Source organism: Acartia tonsa, chromosome 10 (assembly GCF_053477335.1).
Source record: "Acartia tonsa isolate MP-2025a chromosome 10, ASM5347733v1, whole genome shotgun sequence".
Lineage (NCBI taxonomy): Eukaryota > Metazoa > Arthropoda > Copepoda > Calanoida > Acartiidae > Acartia > Acartia tonsa.
In genome coordinates this window covers 23526557-23546018 of record NC_137269.1, presented here as the reverse complement: position 1 = coordinate 23546018, position 19462 = coordinate 23526557, and the positions used below count along the sequence as shown (strand labels likewise).

The following is a 19462-nucleotide window of genomic DNA, read 5'->3' as shown; positions in this document are numbered from 1 at the left end:
AGCTTAAGTTTAAAATTTGAAGTCTCTAAGTCAAAAGTTGCGGCCACAGGAGCCTTTTAAAGATTTCTGGAGACCTGGGGGATCAGGACCTGCAGGATCATACCTGGAACCTGAAAGTAACACCTGTATTTCATATCAGGTTGTACTACTAGAGGATATTTTAGTATTTTGGTATGATAAAATGCTTTGTTTTAGTCAAAAAAATATTTTTGCTCTTTACCTGGATGACCCTGCCAGGTTTGCTGGCATCCTGTGCCCGCCATGATGGAGATATTCAAAAAATTCCAACTCTCAGTTGTGTGTCTTACCCATACTTAAAAAGTCACGCAGTTTGGGCTCTTTATCTATCACACACTGAAAATGAGATAGAAAAAACCGGAAGGGGGGGCGTTCAACGCCCCCCCCCCCCGACCGTTAAGGGTTAAGTATGTGTTATAACATATAACATAGGCCAAAGTTAAACTTTATCTGAGAGTGATAGGACAATGGCAGATTGGTTATCACACCTTTTTACATAAAAATGAAATGGTTTTGCAAGGGTAATTAATATTCCATCATCCTTTACCATTATCCCAAAGTTAATTAAATCTATAAGGCCTTTGAATCTAATTTATTAAGCTATTTGAAATATATTTAAATCTATTTTTACAGTTTTAAAGAATCCTGAGATAAGATTTACCTTTACATAAATTCAATCCACCTACAATGAAAGCCAAAATAGACAGGCAAAATTTCTGTATTCTATTTTGTACTTCAGTTTGAATTTTCATTGGTTTGAAATAAATGCACATTTAAAATAACCTTTGTTTATTTTTTGTTATTTATGAATCATTCCAGTAATACAGCAAAGGAATTTTTCAACCATGTGATTTCTAAAAAGCTATCTTTGTCTTAAGAAATGCAAATTTTATCTCTTTCCTGTCAAAATTTTTACATGTTTCTACCAATAACTTAGCCAGATTGTTCTTCTGCAGTTATTCTATTCGGCAAGAGAGTGTTCCACCTGACCCATCCAACAATCCTGACAGACCAGCAAATGGACAAGTTGATCTTCGACACAAACAAACTGACCATCTATCTAGCACAGCACTTCAAGGGGAGGGTGTTTATTCTAGGACCCTTCCCAAGACACATCTCTCAATGCTGTGGTTTGCAAGAACACTCTGTGCTAGAAAGCGAAAATCACAGAATCTCCATGACTGGTTACACCAACCTCCTTAACCAATACCTACAGTCAAGCCTGATCCTATCTGACAGATGCGAGTTCCTGGTTTACCAGAACATTTTTGGTTGGAACTTCAACAAACACAGCCTAGTTGATGGAGTACACCTTACAGCTTCAGCCTATAAATCGTGTGCCAACTTTTTCCTGGGAGCTTTTCAGCGGAAACCGAGAAGACAAGCTGATAATACCTTGAAGATGACAACTTTCAACAGTTATCTGACCGCAAAAGGACTGCTGACCAGAAATGACACGGACAACAAAGAACCAATGGAAGGCGCAATAGATGATGCCATCAATCTAGCAAAATAAACTATTGTAATCTTTTTTTTTTAACCTGATTTTATTCGTGCTTTTATTCATTATCCTATTATCGTTTTAATTATTTATTTATTTTAATAATAAATTTTAATAATAATAATATTCTATTGGCTGATTTAGAGATGGTGTCTCTAAATTTTCATGATTCTTAATAAGTAAAGAATTCTATACCTTAATGTTTAAGATCAAAAAGAAAACAAATAAAACACTTAGACAAGTTAACCAACTTCAAGTCAAATCACAACTGCTGCATTGATTTCACATTAAAGAAAGCCTGCAAGAAATACCATGCTTTAACTGCTGAAAGACTGCCACAAGTAGACCCAAGGCCCAAAATTTTAAGCCTTCAGCTTCTATAACAAAAAAAGTTTTAGGCGTTTTAAAATGACATGTATGTGCAATGAAAATTTTGAAAGAATCTAAATGCTAATGTTAGAAATTTTGAAATTAAACTACGTGGCCTAGAAACAAAATGATAAGCTTATTTTTGGCATAAATTTAGGTTGCCAGTAACTAATTATATTTTTACAATAAAAATATCCATTTTTATAGTCACAATCATTAAAAAAATTAAGTTTAACTCGTGTTATACCAAGTGTACTGTACCCAATCAGAAGGCTGAATCAGCTAAGCAACCAAACACAGCTGAGCTTGTATTGGTTTACCCCTTTGTTTCCTCTATGATTTTTGTTTACAAATGCAATTTAAATCGAATTTTTTTCATAGATTTGGACTATGAAATTTGGTGTTTTTATTTTAAAAATCTGATCAGTTACCAGCAATCTAAGTTTCTGACAAAGATAAAGTTATAATTTTTTGTCTAGGCGACGTAATTCAATTTTGTTTTTTCTTTTATGAGCATTGAAAATCTTTCAAAATTTTCATTGTACATAACATGCTATTTTGAAATGCCTATAACTTTTTTGTTATTGAAGTTAAAGACTTTAAATTTGGGGTATTGGGTCTACTTGTGGCAGTCTTTTAGCAGTTAAAGCGTGGTATTTCTTGCAGGCGTCCTTTAAGGGTCTCAAAGTTGGACAAAAAAAATTTTTTTGAAAATTTTTCAGTAGGTGTTAAAGATCGACCTACACAAAAATTGGTAAGACCTAGAACTAATCTGTAAAAACCTTTTTAACTAAGAATTGTTTATACTTTTCAAATCGGTTGAAAACTTTAAAATAGAGTTAATATTTTTTTTCAAAAATGACCAGAGTTGGTGGCGGGGCATTTTCAGGTAATTTTGAAAAAAAATTTAAACATGATTTATAAGGTAAATTTTTAGGTTTTCCAAAATTCAATATGGGCTTTTAAAGAATTAGTCCAAAAAGTGGGTAGGACAGTGTTTTTTTATGAAAATATTCTATTTTTAAAGAAAATTTTTGCAAAAAAATTAAAATTTCACATCTTTAAAAAAAATGATTTTTGACATAGAAGGAATAGTCTAATCCTTATGAAATTTTTTGTGGATAATCCCTCTAACCTAACCTAATTATGTCTGATTGGCTGTTTTTCATTAATTTTTTTTAGGTTGAAAAAAACGTAATTGGTTTAGCCCCCCTGTGGGGTATTAATCGGTAACGACTTTGAGTCCAATTATATCAAACTTCTAAAAGTCCTAGGATAACCTGATAGTCTTTTCCATAAGCTTTCTAATGGTCTTGGTTTCATTAGAAAATATTTTCTTTCTCCAAAAACTGAAAAATTTCCAGTTTAGCCCGCCCTCACCCTAATGCAAGAAAATTTAACTCTTTCATTTTGTACAAAAATAGTTAAATATAAATTTTTGATTAATTGTTTATAAGAAATTGATCAAAGTTTTTGTTTATTAGGCTTATATACCAAATTATGCCTTTTGTTGATAAATTACTTTCAAGCAATCAATCAAAATTTTTGCTATTATCCAAATCATGGTAATTTTACGAAAAAATACTCATAATCAATCAATAAAAATTATTGCTAATTTGGCTCATATACCAAATCATGCTGTATTATGATAAAATACTTATAAGTAATCAATTTGATTGATTGATTGATTAGCCATAGTTTTGTATGGTTTTGACCTGGAGTAGGCTGAGACACTTTTCCATAGAAGTAGGGCTTTCAAGCTCCATGTTGAAGCACATTTTGTCTTGACTTGCTCTCATGAAATCTACTCTTATCTTACCCTTGCCGAATATGGCAGATGTCCCAAATTAAGTCACAGTAATGAATGAAGCTCTCCAAAGAGGAGCTTGGGTTAAGGGTAGTACTGTAAGTAAGTGAGTATTGGGTATCCAAACTTACTCAATAATCCCCTTCTTACACAACCAGGGGATGATGCATGATTAATGTTGCGAATGAGAAATTAGAGTCAACCTACAGAGAATTGAACTTGAACTCTCACCACTGTAGCTCAGTGTGCTACCACTAAGCATGACACCCCTACTAAGTAATCAATGAAAATTATGTGGCTTATATATATACAAAATCATACTATTTTTTGATAAATTACTTATAAGCAATCAATGAGAATTATTGCTTACTTGGCTTATATACCAAATCATGCCTTTCTATGTTAAATTTCTTTTAACCCCTTACAGTTGGGCCCCTTGCCGCACCTTAATCGGTTGGGGGGGGGGGGGGGGGCGTTCAACGCCCCCCCTAATTATCTCAGTTCCTAATAGAGCTAGAGAGCTAAATTTTTTTGTGCAAGTCCCCTAATTGATAGTGAATTTCCGTTCATTTATAAGTCTAAGTCAATTTTTGCTTCCTTCACCCTTTTATTTTACAACCTTTGTTTTTAGGTCTTTTTTTACTAAAAAATTTCAAACGGCTGTAATTTTTTTATTTTTGAAGCTAGAAGATCAATTTTTTTCCAGAAAATGTTTATCTTTATGTAAATTTTACATTAGATATATCAAAATATAAATTTCAGCGGCCGCAGCTGTACTTGACAGCTGCCAGCCGCCACAGTCGGCAGTCGGCGAGAAAACGGCGGCGGATCTTTATGAAATATTAATACGTTATGTAGAAATACAGGGTGGGCCACATAAATCCAGACTTTTTTCAAACGGCCATAGCACCAAAACTACTTTACCAATCAGGACGTTTGACCACACTATAAAAAGCTTAGGTAATTACCTTTTTGCTCATAAAATTTTTTGGACAATGGAGGACGTGTACTCCGAGCTGGCAGCACTTATGTTCAACATGGCAGATTCGAAATAAGCACTAGTTTACCCTGGATTCTCAACATGGGCCCACTAAATCTGATCTCAGCCCATCTGTAGCTGAGATAGACTTATGAAACTTGCTGGAGATACTGATAGATACTTAATGAAGACACTTAAAAAGACTAGAGCTCTCTATCACATCTGGTTGGGCCATAGTACTCCGGCAAAGTGAAACATGGCAGATTTTAAGGTGTCAAAAGTGTCAAAAATCTTGAAAATTTCTTGGTTCTCAACAACATGGGCCCATTTGGAACCTTAAAAATCGTTCTAGACTATGTATAGCGATGATAACCATAGCTTAATCTTCAACCATTTCCAAAAAGGTATAAAACGTTGTTCTAGCTTAATTGTGGCCAAAATGAGAGCTGCCGTGTCGAAGGGTAGCTTGAAAGATGGGTATATATGGATCCTGCGGTTACTCATGTTCCTAAGGAGATGTGGCCTCCCAGCAGCCCCAATCTTCATACAATTGACTTATGGTCCTGGAGCGCTATTAAAGCACGAACCAATAGACGCGCCCATACCATAAAGACCTCCCTCATTGCCACTATCAAGGAGAACTTCGCCATCTTGGACAGGGGCATGGTGACCAGGGTCAGGGGGGCGGTTTAGGGGGCTGGTAAAGGCGGTGATTGAGGCTGGCGGCGATTTTATTGAATAATCTAAAAGTCATACATCTAGTTTACTTCCCAGTTTTTAAAATTCAATAAAATCTTTAAAATTGACGATTTTATGTTCATTTGTTTAAATATAAGAAAAAGTCCGGATTTATCTGGCCCACCCTGTATAAGAAAAGCTTAAGTTTAAATTTTGAAGTCTCTAAGTCAAAAATTGCGGCCACAGGAGCCTTTTAAAGATTTCTGGAGACCTGGAGGATCATGACCTGCAGGATCATACCTGGAACCTGAAAGTGACTTGAACTCATGTATTTCATATAAGGATGTACTACTAGAGGATATTTTAGTATTTTGGTATGATAAAATGCTTTTTTTTAGTCAAAAAATTATTTTTGCTCTTTACCTGGATGACCCTGCCAGGTTTGCTGGCATCCTTTGCCCGCAAGGATGGAGATATTCAAAAAATTCCAACTCTCAGTTATGTGTCATACCCATACTTAAAAAGTCACGCAGTTTGGGCTCTTTATCTTTCACACACAGAAAATGAGATAGAAAAAACCGGATGGGGGGGTGTTCAACGCCCCCCCCCCCCCCCGACTGTTAAGGGTTAAGCAATCGATGAAAATTTTGCTCTTTTGGATTATATCGGCCAAATCTTCAATTTTTGTCATAAACTGCTTACAGGAAGGAAGGGATTAAGGGGGGGGGGGAAGTTCTGACACATTTGCGTAAACCTGGTGTATAGGCTTTATCTTTGGACTGAGAGGATAGGTTATTAGGGATAAAATCATTCTTATATGATGAATTTCCCCCCCATTTTTTGGATAGGCCTCCAGGTTCCGGAGCTCCAGGCCTCTAGGTGGTCTCTCTACAGGTAAAAATGAAAAAAAAATTTTTTTTTAAGAGTTAGAAGTCAGCTTATGAGACAAAATATGTATGTTTTTCTTCAAATATGTGAATAACAATCAAAAAGAAGCATATTTTGTTTTGTAAGTTAACCTTTAACTCTTCAAAAAAAATCTTATTTTTCATTTTTATCTGTACAGAGACCACCTGGAGGCCTTAAGCTCCGGAACCTGGAGGCCTATCCAAAAAATCTTAAATCTGGGAGATATTCATCATATAGGAATGATTTTATTCCTAATAACCTATCCTCTCAGTCCAAAGATAAAGCCTATACACCAGGTTTACGCAAATGTGTCAGAACTCCCCCCCCCCCCCCCTTATTACTCCTCCTTCTTTTTCTTCACTTCAACCGATACAAGCAACTTTTACTATAAATGTCCATTTATTTACTCCATCCACTTTTAACACACAAATCATACCAAATTGTTCAGTAATTGATCAGTAATTTACTACAAAAATGCACAATTAGATAAGTAATTGACCTTTTAGTGCTTACTTACACGGTGAGAGATTACTAGGGAAATATTAAGATGAAATAAATTGAACAAAAAAATTACAAATATATACAATTGAATTAATTAATAAACGACTTTCTTAAAATAATTTTGATTACTCATTTGATACACTTTTAAAAGTATTTTTTAAAATAAACAAAACACTTTTATAAAAAGGCTCTTTGTATGTTTTGTTTAATCAATTAAGAATATACAACAATGTTTAAATTATATATAAAATCTATGCTTTTTTTCACATTTGACATAATTTTAAACTAGTATGGTACATTTCTATTATGTCGATGTTAAACAAGTAATGGAAGATTACAGAAACAAAGATATTAAAAATGTAAACCATGATTCCAGTTTCGCCTCTATTGAAAGTGGAATCTTACATTTCAAAAATCATATCGGCGTTGAAGATATCTTCACCAAGAGAGGCAAAAGTGGAATCTTACATTTCAAAAATCGTATCGGCGTTGAAGATATCTTCACCAAGAGAGGGGAAAGTGGAAGGGTAGATTACAGTTTTAGAGGGTCCAAACCATAATCATAGATTATGTTTCTGCTTCTATAAAAATGGATTCAACTCCCTAACTGATATATGTATGGTCAAAATTCTTTGAAACGAGAATGAAAACATCGTGATGTTTGTCAATATATCAATTTCCCTTCCATCTATATATAGAGCAATGTACAAATAAAAACAAGGATAACAACATCCATAAATAACGAAACAAAAAAAATAAGTACAAAATTGTTCACATGATATGTGCAAAACATATTTTTGCATCCTAATACAAAGACGACTTTCAACCATTTCTTTAAAGACAAAAATTAAATTCTAGATTTATTAATATCGAAGCTACTCTATAAGGTAATTTGTCTGTCTGTCTACCTGGTATATTAATGATATATCTCTAGCATTATAAACACTTGTAAAATATTAAAATGTGGTTATGGGAATATGGGCGTCCAATCCATGTAGTGGACAGACTTCTTTCAAGAGTAACTGTGTGTTAAATCTGTTTAGGTAAATCATAAATATAACTTCTGTATTTTCTTTTGTATTTGTGAATCCTTTCCCCAATATTCATAACGAGAAGGCATCAATTGTTATCCTATTTCCTAATTCTGTAGATATTATAGAACCACACTATATTTCTCAAATATAGAAATTAAAGATTAAAATATTATACTTTATTTTGGATTCCAGGAAGATTCACAAAGATTGACATGTTTTTCTTTTAATTAAAAAGACTGCCATTTTTAATCATATTTTAAATATCAAATATTTTGATTGATATTCTTAAGAAAATTATTACATTATTGATTAAAAACATGGATGACAACATTCAAAAAGCGAAGCTTAAACAATTAGTCTAACGAACATAACCAAAACATAACAAAGACGTTAAGATGGTTCACACTGCTGCTATTGTTAGAGTAGGGGGGATGCCTTGGACCAAAACATGACCATGCACAGATAGGACTTCTAAGACAAAGATCGTGCAATCATAGGGTTGGTTTTCTACAGAGCGAATGGATGCTTTACATGAAAACTATCATAGGAATAAAAATTGTAATATAAATAAAATCATCTCTTTTAGAATAACTCTTTTTTAATAAATTTTAAACTATTTCGTTGTTTTGAAGTTTAGCAGATTGATGAATTCATTTTTGTTTAAGTGACATTTAAATATATCATCAACATTTGACATTACAATTTTTGACACAAGGTGTCATTTATAAATTTGAGAAAAAGGTAAAATTTCATTTCAATCATAATTATGCTTCTGTAAAGAGAGGATTAACAGAGAAATGGAGAAACATTTTCTTATTTTCCTAAGCATTTTATTGATTTGGTAAGTATAAAACAGTATCAATTTTAATATATAAAGTAGTAAGCTTTTTTTGTCTGAATCTTAGAATTTATTGAAGTGTTTGAACCATTCTTTGAGAAGTAACTTCAGATAGGATGGTTTTAGACTATTCTATTTTAAGATTTAAGTCTTGAGATAGTCTTAGGCTATTTTATCAACCTTTAAATACAAAGCCTCTAATTGCTGGGGGTGCAGCGACAATTTAAAACAAAGTATAGATTTGAAATAATTGGCTTGTTACTAAACTAAACTTTAAGTGTGATTTGAAATGACCAATCACATACTTTGAATAAGAGGATATATATATGTGTGTGTGTGTGTGTGTGTTTGTGTGTGTGTGTGTGTGTGTGTGGTGTGTGTGTGTGTGTGTCTGTCGATAAGTCTGTGTGTGTGTGTGTGTGTGTGTGTGTGTGTGTGTCTGTCGATAAGTCTGTGTGTGTGTGTGTGTGTGTCTGTGTGTGTGTGTGTCTGTCGATAAGTCTGTGTGTGTGTGTGTGTGTGTGTGTGTGTCTGTCGATAAGTCTGTGTGTGTGTGTGTGTGTGTGTCTGTCGATAAGTCTGTGTGTGTGTGTGTGTGTGTGTCTGTCGATAAGTCTGTGTGTGTGTGTGTGTGTGTGTGTGTCTGTCGATCAGTCTGTGTGTAGAACTTAACAACTTTACTTAACTTATATTGATCAAATATGTTCTTTTTTTCGGGTTGGTTATGTCCATATCTAAAAAAAGGATTCCAATCTTCTTTTATTTTTTTATTTGTAGCTTATTCTACAATACCTGTTCCTCGAAGATTGCCACGTACTATGTTAATAAGAATCATGACTTAAGGTAAGCATTTTTTTTTAATTTCAGCATACGTAGGGTCGGTCTATCTGTCCTTACGTCTGTCCGTAACGGTTAGCTCTTTTCATTAATTTCGGCATGTTAGAATTGTCTTATCGATTTCAAACAATTTAGAAAGCGTAGCAATGTTCTAGAAATAAAAACATGCTGATTTTTCAACATTTTGACAACATTTTTGGAATAATGATTCTTGGGACAACAAGGTAAAGTGTTAAAAGCGAGAAAACTCTAAAATCAAATCCCAAAAATGAAAGTATGTCTGGAATAAATCATATTTGACTAAATATTAAACGAAAATCTTCTTCTGCTAGATATTTTGGATCATGGAAAGAAAACGAAATATTGGGTTTCGTCAGTTTTCACAGAAGCTATTCAATTCATAGGTTATTTTAGGTTAAGTTAGGATAGGCAAATGTTAATGATTGCCCCGCAGGGTTGAAGGTTATTAAATCTAATCTATTAATATCTGTTTGTGTGTGTCTGTCTGTCGGTAATGCTTAATCTAAAATGTATCCCTAATGTACAGAAACGAGCGGAACTGGTTTGACCATAATGAGATTACCTGTGTTCGTAACCCACCTGGAAGCGAGTATAAGTTCACCAGGCAGATGACTTTTTGTGCCAGGTAGGCTATTTTTTTTTCTAAAATGACTTTGAAACAGATGAATATCCGCTATATTTCAACCGGTTCCAGCCGTACTAAAAAAATTATACGCAGACACAAGTGCATGACGGACATACTGACCAATTATAAGAATTGTATATAGCGTTACTTATAAATAAGACCATAATGGCCTTATTTTTTTAAAATAAGGTTTTAAAAATTTCTTATATCCAATAAAAGTATAAATATATATGCATAACCCAGACAACCACCTGAATTCAGTGTTGGTGAGGTGATCTTTTCGTCTGCTAGCAAATTACTTTCTGCTCTTTTGTAGCGACTTTACTGTGTTGATATTTGTAACGCTATTGGCTGATATTTAAAGACTTAATTGTAAGTTGGGGTGGGGATATACAGTTACTTAACTCTTTTCCCTCTATTTTTTCACTATAATTTATATCCATTTTCAGATTATATCCCATGATATGGCAGAAAGAAGATATTAGAGCAGCTACTATTGTTTCTGTAGGTAAAAAGATAAAAAATTGACTTATTCGGCAATCGTTAAAAATATTAATAGACAATTAACGTTTTACCTCAAAGTTCCTTGTTGAGCAAAGAAACAACCCCACTCCCTTTTTCCTTAAATAAATTGAAATTATAGGAGGGTGGTTGTTAAACAAGTTAGGTTAAGTTTTATTGGGTAGTGGGTAGCCCTGCAGGGTTACCCCCCCCCCCCCTCCCCTACATAAGGTCTAGGCATAGAGAAAAAATATCCCCTAATTTTTAATTTACTTAAAAACATGGGATATGGGTTACGCACTTGATACGCAAAATTAGGTAAAGCACCAGAAATTCTTTTTTAATTTCAGTGAACCGATTATTTTTTCTTCTTGTTCTAATTACATGTTTATCTTTAGGCGTTTTTGGAGATGATAATGTAACAATCGAGGTTTGTTATTATAACAAAATTTTAGACAATTCTCTTCAATTGCCATTGGAATAACTAATTAAGTCCCTCTATCTAATTAATAAAAAACCTTAATTTTGATGCATTTATTAGATCGCCTATAAATAAAAAAGTGTTGTGCGTATCACTTTTTGATTGAACGATTCTACCAAATGTTTGAATATACTTGCGGCTGCGCACCTAGCATCTAGGGTATCAGGATTCAAAAGGGAAGGGATGGGCATTAAAATTTTTCTAAAACCATTCTAAGACAGGGGGTATAAAAAATTGAGAACGCATACGGTTCTTGCAATCTTAAGTTTCAGACAAAAATTATAATAGGATATTTTATAAATCCTTTAAAATTTCTTTATTTATTTAAAAATTTTGATAATTAAGGAAGGAATAGGCTACGCAAGATACACTACAGGACCTTGGCTATTTTGGACTACTAAGTAAGTTTTTAACATTCATTTTTATTTGTTTTTAAAAATGCTAGTTTGACCTTGAAGTAACATTTGATTTAAAAGTATGTGTAAAGATTACAAGAAGTATATGTATAGTGTTTACCTCTCGTTGAAGAAAGGTTAGCCTAACATTCCTTTGAATAAGAATCAAACAAAAATCTTTTTTCAAAAACTTTTTGTTATAATTTTTTATCAGCCTAACCAGTCTATACAGGGAACTTGGACTAGTTTTGAAGATCCAAGAAACATCAGCTAATACCTTTTAGATATGATAAATTTAGTATTAACATAATTTGTTTATGTAGGTAGCCAATAAAGGTTATAGGCTCGAATAAGCATCAGATATGAGATCTAAACTATGATAACTGAACTCTTTATATGATTCTTTTCTAATTAGGGAGCTAGATGATGTAACCTGGGTTAGTTTGGAGGCTCCAAGAAACCTCAGCTAGGAGCTCCAAACTTTGATAACTAATAATTTGATTTGATATTATTATAGCTGAACTCTTTAAAAAAATATTTTTTGTATGGAGCCAGAATGTAACGTGGGTAAGTTTGGAGGCTCCAAGAAAGAACAGCCTTGAGCTTCAAACTATGATAACTGAACACTTAAAATAATTATTAGCTAGATGATATAACCTGGGTAAGTTTGGCGGCTCTAAGAAAGCTATGAAAGCTATGAGCTCCAAACTATGATTTCTTGAAGGGTGCTAAATGATGTATCCTGGGAAATTTGGAGGCTCCAAGAAATATCAGCTATGAGCTCCTAACAACGATTACTTTAATATAATCATAATTGAATAATGCAGTGAGCTGGATAATGTAACCTAGGTAAGTTTGGAGGCTCCAAGAAACATCAGCTATGAGCTCCTAATCTAGTAACTTATCATATTATGCAGGGAGCTAGATGATGTATCCGGGTAGATTTGGAGCCTCCAAAAAAAGTTATGAGGTTTTAACAACAATTGATTGTATTATGCAGGGAGCTAGATGATGTAACCTGGGTAAGTTTGGAGGCTCCAAGAAATATCAGCTATGAACTCCAAACGTGGCAACACTCCTGTATCTCATTTGATTTTGATACTGGTACAATTAATGTAAGTTTTCTATTTTGTTCGAACTCTGTTAGGAGGGTGAAACCATTTTTCTAAAAGCAGAAATGTAATTTTTTATTATGGTTTCGTCCCTCTAAAAAAGGTAATCGATGATTCGATTTCCCCACCCTTCATGATAATATCATCTCGGCCGATACAATTTTTGTAATGCACAATTTCACTTTCACAAGAGAGATAAAACTGAAATTATTTAACATCAACATAAAAGAAATTATCCATACTATTTTGAATTAAATCATAATCTAACAAATATCTAACAAAACATAAATCAGAGGAAAGGCATTTGTCTGATAAAAATTCAGATTTTAGTTGATTTTGTTATTTAGACACTAATTATAAGCAAATGCTACAAATATCTAAACCAGAATGTCGGAGGTTGTTAGATGGGAAATTTCCTAAGGTCTATTTTGCATAATAAGACAACTGCCAAGCCTTTTGGTATTTTGGACCTAAGCCTATAGCTTCCTTCAGCAACTTTTTTTCCAGTACGGCTTTAACACCGATGAATATTCGCTGGATTAGAACTGGTTCTCAGCTTCATCAATCATGTAAAGCGTCGCATTACAGACAATTTTTTAAAAATATTAAAAGCTAAGCTAGTAAATAATGATGTTCATTTACTTAGTTGGTCGAACAAGGTGAATTAACTAAAACCACAATAAATGAAGATTTGAAATCTTTTCTAAGCAAGATTTCTGGAAGGTAAATAAATATAAGTTGATCATTAAATATAATCAGAACTATATTCAATTCTGTTAACTTTTGAAAGTTTAATTTAATCGAGATTTTATCGTGACTTTATGTTTGTCTTATATTGCTTTTAACAGCAATTTTTACTCCTGTTGCTAGCCCCTGCGGGACAATCATCAACATTTTCCTAACCTATAATAAACTATCGAAAGCTACTTTGAAAATACGACGAAACCCACTACTTCGTTTTTACCCCATTATTCCAAAACCTTACTATTTTACATAACAGGATTGATATAGCAAGCCCAACATGTATGTACAGGAACGCCATTAGTGGATGGATATCCATGTATGGAAAGGTGAACAATTCAATATTCGGTAGGGGGTGAAAGTCAATCAAAAATCCACTCTTGACGTCATAAAAATGAGGGAGATGAGAGGAGAAATTGGAAAGAAAACCCCTAAAAAAGAGATGGATAATCCCTCTTTTTATGAAGTAACGTGGCTGATTTTTGAGTGACTTTCTCCCCCATACAATATTCGTCGTAAAACTACTCTACAGGCCAAGTCTTATAGTCTACTAAGTTTTTGTCATTATAGTCCCTGGTCATTATATCGTATTCTTAAATATTTGTGGACAATATTGTTCTTGTTGTATTATAAACATTACCACAGGTAAGACCCTAAAACCCATTATTGGACCTTTACAAAGCTCACTTAAAATTATGAACTCAGCCGGTTTAGTAGTTTTCGATGGATTATTAGGATTAGATATATATTTCCTCTTTTTCAAACTTTTTACATGGCGAAATACAGACCCACGAACAATATAATGCTTATAATAATATTAAACATTTTAGGTTTCAGATTTCCATATATTTGGACGAGAGTTGTCTGTAGCAGAAATGATGGAATTTACAGGCCTTTTAAATTTTTTTTTATTTTAAAATTGTAGCTACTCTATGATATATTTCTATTGTGAATTTTACGTTAGGCAAAATATGAACTAAAATTTAAAACTTTTTGGTAAACTTTATCTGGAAATTATTTTGAAGACTTAAATTAAAAACTGCACAAAAATGATGATTTAAAAAACAGTATCTAATATATGTCGAAAATAATTCATCTAAATATAAATATTATACATATTAATTTTTAACTGATACTAATTGTTCAGATTTCTAATGGATATTATGCTTGCTTATATTAGTATATTTTATGTGTGTCTTCATTTAATCATATTCCATTGTTATTTGTTTCAGCATGTAAGACCAGGTTCTATGGTGACATAATAAACTGGGAGACTACAGATTGGTTTATTGAAATGGGAACAAGAGGCAATGAAACTACTTTAGAGGTGAGAATTTGAAAGTATTCATAAAAGTGCCTTGTCGATCAAAGGACTTTTCACTCCCCCTCACCCTCCTCTTATAATGAAAGTAAGTGGAAGGGTACTTTTTCCTGTGTATATTGGGTACAGGGTAACTCTGGAGGGCTAGGGGACTGCAGGTGTAGAGCCTGTAATGGGTACAGGGTAACTCTGGAGGGCTAGGGGACTGCAGGTGTAGAGCCTGTATTGGGTACAGGGTAACTCTGGAGGGCTAGGGGACTGCGGGTGTAGAGCCTGTAGGGTTAGGGTCTCTTGCAGGGGTAAGGCATATAAAAAAAACTACATCATAATTTAGAAAATAGGGGGTTGATTCTGTGCTTGCTAGGCTTTTTGAGGGAAAGTATCGATAATTTAAAGCAAAACTTTCAACAATAAAAAAATAAAACGTCAATTGCTCTCAGGTTATGTGAGTAAGTTAATTCTTACTGTAAGTCAGGAAAACTAATTTCTTAAATTTCTGAAGCCACGAATTGTTGACCTACTGGCGGCTACGACTGAGCAACAAATTTCAATTTTCTGATTGATTCACTATAGATTGGTGATTTAGAAAAATGTGTATTGTTTTAAAACATAAACTTTTCAACAATATTTCCTTAAGATTGTATATGTTTGATAAATAATGCAACAAATACAATTCCAAAATTTCACCATCATAATTATGCAATTAAAATAGCCCATTTATTATTGATTCATTGAAAGCATAATCCTCAGTTGTTAAAGAGATTTCTTGCTAAGGTATCAAAAGTGATAAGACAATGACCAATAAATTGATATATTTTACAATCATCTCCTATGTTAATACACAAAATTACCCCTTCTGTACAGTTAGTGGTTGAAACGTTTGGACACTTAACTTAATAAAGAAACCATTCAAAAGTTATGAAAAGTCCCCAAAGTTGTTAAGCAAACGTATAAGAAAACGTTATTACCAAACTTTTGGGACTAGTTCAATAAACAGCCCACTGTCCCCTCTCTTTCTGTTTTTTTGCTTCAGATAAATGAATCTTCTTATTTTAGATGGTTGATTTCGAACAGGATGTATGTGTGTTGAAAACCACCAGTCTACACATTATACCTGTTATTAAAGGATTTTCTCAGTATACTGTTCAAATATGCAAGTAAGCATTCTTAGTCATTAATAAGACACTAGCCGACAGATTAATGTTTATCTATTATGATGATACACAAAATAACCCCTTCTTTAGATTAAAATTAGTGGCTGAAACGTTCGAACACAGCCAATAAACAGCCAATTGCCCCATCTCTCCCTGATTCTTATTCAAGGATCTAAATTTTTAGTAGTAAAGCTTCTCTTAAAGTTTAAGTATTCGTCAGTTGGTTGGTCGGTAGGTGTAATTGTATACAACATATAATACCTCTTCTTAAAGTATACCGGTAAAATAAGCAAAAACTGTTTTTTTTATTATTAAGTCTAAGCCTTGTAGGTTGGTTTTTCTGTCTGTTACGGTCTATGAAACTACTCTTAAAATTAGCCCAGACTATTCATTTTTGATACAAAACAATTATTGTTAAAAAACTAGCCGAAAAATTTTTTTTTGCAGATTCTTCATGAAGATGGCATGTAATAAACTTTTTCTTCTTTAGTACTGTTAATTTTTTTTAGATTAATACATATATTTTATGTGATTTTGTACTTTTTTTAGTAAGCTAAATGGTAGGCCTGCAACCTATGATACTCCAGAAGAATTTCAGACGCTTGTCAGATTTCTTTCTGATTCCAGATTCAGGTAAAAACATTTTATCCTAGATTTAGCATATAATATTTATTTATCTTATCGTATTATAGATATCTTTCCGTTGATTTAAAATGAAAAATCATAAGATTAAATCAGTTTTGTTAACCCCGATTGGCTAAAGGTCTGGGCTAAAAAAAACTGGTATTAATTCTATGATTTTTTAAAGCGAAGCTTTTCTATAATTAGGGTCGGTCCGTCCGTACGTCCGTCCGTAACGGATAGCTTTTTTCGCTAATTTAGGCATGTTAGAATTGTCCTAGTGATTTCAAACTTTGCATGGTGATTCCTGTAGTAGTTAGGTACGATTTAGAAAGCGTAGCAACTCTATAATCATTACCAAAATGTCCGTACGTCCATTTTAAACATGTTGATTTTTTTACTTTTTTAACAACAAATTTTTATGTGATCTAATCATCCGATTGATCTGATTTTTGGTATATTGATTCCTGGGACAACAAAGTAATATGTTGTAAGCGAAGCAACTCTATAATCAAGTCCTAAATATGTAAGTATGTCCATAAACATTATCCTGTATAAAGCAGTTTTCAACAAATTTACTTACAATTTTGCTTTGACTCTTATACATTTATACAGTGTGTTTTTTTTTATGAGAACTTTTTTGAAAGCAATTTTACCCCACTTATAGTTATCAGAATTTAATGATTAATGGCTTATTTTCTTCGTTTTTTAAGGGAAATTATAAAACAACCAAAAAAAATTACAGTTTTTGTTGAAAAAGTACAGTAAAGTTGAAAATTAAAAACTTAGGTGTCAACATCTAAAAATGGTTTAAGCGCATTTTTCTTATGTTCAAATATTCTACCTTTTGCAAGAATGGCTGCAAAACGATTCAAAGTTGAGATATAGAGCTATAAATTTATACAGATACTATTGGGGACATGTACTAGAATAGGTCAAAGTTTGAAGGCCATATCTCAATCAGGGAGAAAGTACTGACCCCCCAAAGTCGACTACTGAAAATCCAATTTTGAGCATAAGAAAAATGCGCTAAAACCATTTTTAGATGTTGTCACCTAAGTTTTTAATTTTCAACTTTACTGTACTTTTTCAACAAAAACTGTAATTTTTTTTGGTTGTTTCATAATTTCCCTTAAAAAACGAAGAAAATAAGCCATTAATCATTAAATTCTGATAACTATAAGAGGGGTAAAATTGCTTTCAAAAAAGTTCTCATAAAAAAAAAACACACTGTATTTTGATTATTCAGTTCTGACACTATATAAGTGTTCATGTCCGTTTGTCCTACCGTTTCAGTGCTTCGCTTTTATGGATGTTGTCATCCTTGTTATTATAATATTCTTGGAAAGTTGTCTACAATATGATGCTATACATGATTTTACAGTATGGCTGAGAACCGGTGCTAATCTAGCGGATTTTAAGTCATACTGGAAACACACATGCCTTTTCCAATAAATCGATTATAAATTGTTTTTTAAAAACATTTCTTTGCTAAGGGTTTTTAACACTTCGCCAACTCAAGCATTTCAAGCAAAATCCATTCTAGCCCTAGAACATGTTGTTAAACCTAAATTCTTATCTGCTCCTTCTAGCAAGATGTTTAATATTTTGATGCAATATTATTTTTCTTATTTTAGTCGGACAATATGTGCAGATTACACAGATAAAAAAGATGTATACAACCTTATGTAAGTACCTTTTTATTTTTATTTAGTTAGGTTTACCAGCTCCATTCACATATTTGGGAAAATAGCTTAAAACCATAACTATATTAAACAAGAGGAGGCTTTTCCAATACATTTTTGGTCCAAAGTGCTTAGGTATTTTGCACCATGGGATTTATTTTTATTTTTATGATTTTATGTATAAGGTCTCTTAAAAGATATTGAAAACCATAACAAAGTTAAATATATGATCTTTCCTAAATTTTACATTAAAGTTTGTAATTAATGTTTTGTAAAATATTTACAAATAATTGATTTGAATTAAACTTTAAACACTATAAAAAGTCCTTAAAGACTATCTAATATTTTCTTTTAAAATGTTGTTATTGTTGTTGTTAGATTTTTCTTGGGTACCACTGATAAAGCAATTGAGGGAGAATGGCGACATACACATAATAATAAAAAGGTGATTAATATTATTCATTAAACACATAACAAATAATGCACTATATTACTAGCATCTCTATTATTTTGGTTTAGATTTTTAACAAATAGACAAAGGTTTCGTGATTTTTATCTTTTATATATTATAGTCTAATTTTGAATTAATACAAATATATGAACGTATTTGTTTTTTATTAAAATTAAAGTATGAATGTACTTAAATGTGACACTTTTTATCAAATGGTGTTGTATCCTCACAAATTGTATTTTTATGGGGGCAGAATTGAAATCCAGATCAAACTATATCTAAAAATGTTATGTTTAAAGTCTAATAAAAACTATTATGTTTTACACATTAAGTCAAACTAGTTTAAATATTAACATGCTCTGAAGCTAAAAAGTTAATTATCGTAGTATATTATAGACAGGTTTCCGCGGATATTAAAAGTTTAAAATTAAAACCAGTTTTGTTAGATTATTTGATTTCGATTTTTGTATTCGTGGAAAATTGTCTGTAATACAATGATAAATATGATTTTTCAGTATGGCTGAAAACCTGTTCTAATCCAGTAGATATTAATCGGTTTCGAAGCCATACTGGAAACACCTTTATATTGTTAAGCTTGAGTATATAAAATGGAAACGAGGACGGCCGTATGTTGGACGGGGAGGATACAGCTACAACTGTCTTGAAATTGAACTAGGAATATATCAAATAATAAATTATGTCATTGTAAAAAATACAGGAAAATCTTCACAAGAAATTTGAATATCCTATACATAGAGAATATAGAAATGCATCCCCTTATATTGAAATAAAATGAGCACTCTCCTTTCTCTTGTTACTTTATACTAGGCTAAGTTATATTAGGTACATGGTAGCCCCGAAAGGTTAGGGCACCGAAAATATA

At 32.5% G+C, this 19462-nt stretch overlaps 2 protein-coding genes across 2 annotated transcripts; both read left to right on the top strand.

The window, feature by feature from the left end:
• The first annotated feature begins 8569 nt into the window (after positions 1-8569).
• Positions 8570-14304, top strand: LOC145330653 (uncharacterized). The gene is made up of 10 exons (XM_080175317.1): positions 8570-8637; positions 9412-9477; positions 10019-10117; positions 10567-10625; positions 11017-11048; positions 11445-11500; positions 12495-12609; positions 13253-13329; positions 13607-13676; positions 14178-14304. The coding sequence occupies exons 1-10, from the start codon at positions 8594-8596 to the stop codon at positions 14262-14264; spliced, it is 705 nt and encodes a 234-aa protein (XP_080031443.1). The 5' UTR covers positions 8570-8593; the 3' UTR covers positions 14265-14304.
• Positions 14305-14571: 267 nt separating this feature from the next.
• LOC145330725 (uncharacterized) lies at positions 14572-19320 on the top strand. Its single transcript, XM_080175391.1, has 6 exons — positions 14572-14674; positions 15725-15825; positions 16372-16455; positions 18081-18131; positions 18507-18573; positions 19174-19320. The coding sequence occupies exons 1-6, from the start codon at positions 14642-14644 to the stop codon at positions 19318-19320; spliced, it is 483 nt and encodes a 160-aa protein (XP_080031517.1). The 5' UTR covers positions 14572-14641.
• Positions 19321-19462: the final 142 nt, after the last annotated feature.

Excerpts from the sequence above, each read along its gene's own strand:
- LOC145330653 (XM_080175317.1), top strand. The coding sequence starts at position 8,594 with ATGGAGAAACATTTTCTTATTTTCCTAAGCATTTTATTGATTTG. Across the intron at positions 10,626-11,016 it reads AGCTACTATTGTTTCTGTAG|GCGTTTTTGGAGATGATAAT; the intron begins GTAAAAAGATAA and ends GTTTATCTTTAG. Across the intron at positions 11,501-12,494 it reads TGGCTATTTTGGACTACTAA|GGAGCTAGATGATGTAACCT; the intron begins GTAAGTTTTTAA and ends TGTATTATGCAG.
- LOC145330725 (XM_080175391.1), top strand. The coding sequence starts at position 14,642 with ATGGGAACAAGAGGCAATGAAACTACTTTAGAG. Across the intron at positions 16,456-18,080 it reads CTTTCTGATTCCAGATTCAG|TCGGACAATATGTGCAGATT; the intron begins GTAAAAACATTT and ends TTCTTATTTTAG. Across the intron at positions 18,574-19,173 it reads ATACACATAATAATAAAAAG|CTTGAGTATATAAAATGGAA; the intron begins GTGATTAATATT and ends TATATTGTTAAG.